Below are 4999 nucleotides of genomic sequence, written 5' to 3' on the forward strand. Positions count from 1 at the left end.
AGTTTTCACTGCGTATTATACATGCCAGTAGAAAAGTCAAAATGGGAGGGGAGTGGTTGGTGAATGGATGAATAATACATTGGCTGGAGGGATGTGGAAAGGGGGTGGGGTGGAGGTGGAGGGGAGGGGGTTCATGACCAAGCACTGGGGTAAACAAAGCTGACCAAATCTAACTGTGGCTAACATACGACATACGTATTATAGATGACCAATTATGCACTCACTTGCGAGTATAACGACGTCCGCTACCTCCGGACACAGTAGTTGGCACCAACAAACGATGAATGAGAAGATAAGATGCCATCAAGCTGTATGTACAACAGAATGCCAACATACCATAGAATTATGCTGTGAGAAGTCCAAACAGAGCGAGGTAGTTTTACTAGAGTCTTTGAATGATGAAGCAGTGAGCGTAAGGATACTTGTCTATATAACACATCATGAACATATTATCCGCCAATCGAAACAGGGAGGACTGAATGTTTCTTCACTTATTCATATAAAGAGGTTTTGCAAGTGTCCTTGATATTGCCATAAAATATATATACAGCAGTAATGTTATAGAGAACACAAAACTTTCTTCAATGATACAGTTGCTTAATTAATTGTTCTCCGACGATATGACGACTTTCTCAGAAATAAAATTGTCTCACAACAAATAATCACAGGGCTGCCAAGGATGTTTGTTTTGTTTTGTTTTAAATCCCAGAGAGTGTTTTTCACAGCATGACATTGGGATGTGAGTCATAAAGGCATTGTCGATTAAACAAAAATGATGAAAGAATGAGAATCAGACAGCGAGACAGTTATCTACTCTGAGCCATGAAAAGAAAGTTGGTGGCAAGTCTTTGAATCAACGTGATACTGTCGCTGCTCCGAATGTACATTGCAGGCACCAAGAATTAATTGCTGAAAGTCCGAAACATTTTACAGGCTCCAACGAAGAATTGCTGAATAGAATTCCATCAAGTCTATGAATCCCAGCCGATCAGCACCGCTCGGGAACGAGGACCTGAGGCGCGGTGGGTTTATGTGCGTTCATTCACACACACACACACACACACACACACACACACACACACACACACACATACACACACTCAAAGTAACACAGTTTGGGCACCTGCCTCAATCTTGTTCCCCTTCCATCTGTTTAACTATCCTGGTCCAGCATTCATCCGGGAAAAAGGGCTCAGTAGGAGAAATGTCAATGTCATCTATGCTTGTACCCATGTCCGGCTCCACTGACGTTGAAAGGAACGACGTTCCACTGGAGTTTTGCTCATTGACACAAGCTAAAATGGCCTCAAGACTTAGGTTGAAACTCGGGTCTGCCACGTTCTCAAGAAAAGAGTCTACGCTGCTTTTGCTGGTAGTGTTTTCGTTGACGTTACCGACTGCTACCTCGTTGCCATTTCTGGCAGCGATTTCGTGACTGTTGCCAATGCCGTACGGTGAAAGGTAACCAGCAGGTGGTGTAAACCCGCCTACGGGGTCACTGGGGACGTTACGGATGGGTTGAAGGATAACTGAAATGGGACCATCTACGCCTTCAACGCGGGTCTCAACATGTATTGGGCCGTCATCAAAGCCAGCGAAGTCGCTTGTGCTGTTCAGGTTTGGGGAGGAGCTGGCATTGTTGGCAAGGAAGGGTGATCCAAAGCTCGGGTAGGCCTGGGTTACAGGGGCGTAGACCTCAGCGGGCAGAGTCCTCGTTGTCACACTGGGAGAGCTCATGACCACGGGCAATGTAGGCTTAATGTCTGTTGAGGGAAGAGACTGCGAAAGCGTTTTCGCCGGTGCCGCCAGCATTGCAGATATGTATGGCATTCGGGCGGTGGTGGATGTCATGCTATGGGCAAGAGAGGAGGGGCTGGGGTTGTTGGGCCTCGAAATAAATTGGGGGACGGCGGTCGGTTGAGGAGAACATGTCGATGAAGATGATGGTGATGACGCTGATAATGGTGGTGATGACGATAGCTGGCGCGGCAGCTTGTTTAGGTTTCGCAGTGGCGACGAGCACGCATCGACGTTTGGGGGGCTCAGTCTCTGCTCCTCGGTCCCCGAGGCGGGAGAGCTCACCGGTGTGAGATACACAGAGGAGCGCACGGGACTCCTGACCACCTGGCTCTGCAAACAGACAGATCGTTGATCCATGGCGACCGTCTCGATAGGCTCCTCCTTGAAGATCCTTAATAGTTCTGGACTGGTGACCTCTGGGGGGCTGGGCTGTCCAAAAGCGCCGTGAATAACACCCTGCAAAGGAGGTGGCGGACTCACGCCCTTGGAGCGCCGGTCTAAGATTTTTAAAGTCAATTTGTCTTTGATTGCAGGCTTTGTCGGAGATGTGCCTACGGTTGAGGTGTAAGAGGGGAGCTCCTTTGTACGTCGTTTAGGCTGTTGGTCGACGCTGGATTTCTTGGGGCGTCCTCCTTTTGGTCTCTTGGGCGTTGGCGCCCCGTCTTGTATATTCTCAGAGGGAGCTGGACTTTTTGCTGCTCTTTTCTTCCCTTTCTGAATGGCGCTTCTCGCATTCGCTTTAGAAAGCGACTGCGCTTGTTTTTCTTTAGCTTTCTGGACTTTTGTGAGGGGTTTGTACTTGTAACTCGGGAACTCTGCATTATGGAATCTTTTTAGTTTGACCTTTTCCTCCTCAAAATGACGCTTGAGCACGTCGGGTTTCAGTCGCCAGGCTTCTCCCAAAGCTGCACTGATGTCGGCATTCTGCATGCGGGGGCACAGCTCGTTGATCATCCTGCGGGCTCCCTGAGACCATATCATAAAAGCATTCATTGGACGGGGCGGTTTCGTCCTTCCCCCTGTTTTCTTGCAGTCTGATACTATTGTATAACAACAAGGAATGTCTTCCGGCTCAACACAGTCCCATCTATATTGTATTTGTATATTCTGTACAATCTTCGCACATGCATGGGCTGTCTCTTTACATTTTCTGTCAAAACTGAGAACATGTTCAACGGTGTAATCGGAACAGTCGCTCAGATTTAGAATGTGTTTGATTTTGTCTTGATGACACCATTCACTTCGGGGCAATCCCGATGCCTTCATGTACTTCATCTCGACGTAATCCCTTGCTTCAGTAACGCTGAGGCCCAGGCGATTTATCTGCTCACCATTCTGGCTTCCCGGCGAACCCAAACTCGAGACATTGTCATCCAGTTCCATGTCTTCCCCCAGCTCACGCTTGATGTCCATCACAGGAGAGCAGGTGCTCTTGGAGTCAAAATCCTCTAGATCCAGATCTATATCGACATTACTCGCAGAAGACGAGAACACATCCGTATCATCGTCCTCCTCCTTGATAGACTTAACCCTCTTTCGTTCATGATTGCCCCACATCGCCAGATCAGATGAAAAAGTTCCTGGCTCGGGGTTCAGCAAACTGTCAACAGGGAGGGTAAAGTGAGAAGAACTTTGGGTCAAGGCCAGTGCAGGCATCGGGCTGTTGGACTCGGTTGTGGAGACGAGAAATCTGTTAAAATCATCCTCGATGTTCCCGCACAGCATGGGGTCTGTGAGGGACGTTGTCTGGTTCCCGAAGCCATACAACAAATCGTCAGCGTTGGGTTTGCTGGTGCGGTCGTACATATGGTCCGATTCGATAGGACACCCACGTCGCTGCATATCTGCTGTTTTTTGAGTTCTCAGACAAAACTTAATAGTTTCTTGTATCCTGCTGGTGGAGTCTAGATGTCCCCTTGCTAATAGTAATGTCTAGAGTGTGCGTTATAGCGTGCTAAAGAACTTTCTTGCTCGAGGAACTAGATCTAAGTAGTAAGGGTCTGTCGATTTTCTACCTGATGCCGTTGTTCTCCACCCTAAGGTCTTATTTCATTTTGAGAGCTAAAATCCCGTCGTCACTTTCAACCGCAGACGAGACGCGGGGCTCAGTCGACTTGAAAGCGTATGGGAAAGCGATTGTACGCTACTGTGGTGGGTACACCTCACACACATACTAACCAGCAGGGCTGTATTCGTCCGTGAAACTACTAAAGTAGGTGACTTATTAGTTATTAAAAAGTCTGGCCACTCACCTCTGGCAGTACAGTTACAACACTTCACCATTAAAATCCGTTCATTTGTGAAAATAGCACCACTCCAGTTCTTTGGAAGAATGAAACACGGAAGGAGTTCACAAAGTTTGCAGACGAAGTAAAATGAAACAATAACACTAAAACAAGAGCAGTGGCAAAACCATTGGGGATTTGTTCACTGATAAGATGTTTATGTTTGCCCATTTGTTCACTCACATAAAAATGTCTCACGGGGCAATATCCGACCCCAGGAATGTTATGTAGGTCTTGTCTCTGGAAGAATGCCAAGTCGAAATGTTAATGTTTCCCTCGGTGTAAATAGTAGGGCGCACTTTATAAAACCAGGTCACTTGATTACGAACAGAGTATGACAGGTGAAATTTGGCTGCTGTCTCTTTATACAAATAAAGGTTAAAAACGTCTGCAAAATCACTGAGATATCTCCGATGGTATCCAAGAGAACACACAACACAATTCTTCAGTAATATTATTTCTCTTTCAGTCACAAATCGTTCTCTGAAAAATGTGTGTCTGCGCGCTCCAGCAGAGAGTCAGCTGATTGTACTGACTCGAAGCCAAGAAACATCATGTTTTGACGGCCACGAGACAGAGTTTGAAGTAGTCATGAAACCAACCAATCAGCTGCCGCGAGATGTAAACATTGAGAGAGAGGAAGGCCCTGCGTGGGACTCAAAGTTTTATCTTACTCCTTGCAAGTACCTAATCAGTTGGTTTTCTACAAATTCATGAATTAAAAACTGTAACTTATTTTATGATTATTGTATATAAAGTATGATGCAGCTTATTGATTGTCGTTATGAAGATAAAGAATAAATATTCAAGCGTTTGTATCCTTTGTAGAACCCCGAACAAGTCCCCACGCGTGAGAAAAGCGGGGTCGCCGCGAAGGTACGCGAACCGTTCGTTTGACACGGGCTGCTGACGGC

General features: G+C 46.7%; 1 protein-coding gene across 1 annotated transcript; it reads right to left on the minus strand.

The window, feature by feature from the left end:
* Positions 1-6: 6 nt before the first annotated feature.
* Positions 7-4630, minus strand: LOC106013900. The gene has a single exon (XM_013090751.2). The coding sequence runs from the start codon at positions 3640-3642 to the stop codon at positions 1129-1131; it is 2514 nt and encodes an 837-aa protein (XP_012946205.1). The 5' UTR covers positions 3643-4630; the 3' UTR covers positions 7-1128.
* Between the last annotated feature and the right edge of the window lie 369 nt (positions 4631-4999).

Source organism: Aplysia californica, unplaced genomic scaffold (genome assembly GCF_000002075.1).
Source record: "Aplysia californica isolate F4 #8 unplaced genomic scaffold, AplCal3.0 scaffold01461, whole genome shotgun sequence".
Lineage (NCBI taxonomy): Eukaryota > Metazoa > Mollusca > Gastropoda > Aplysiida > Aplysiidae > Aplysia > Aplysia californica.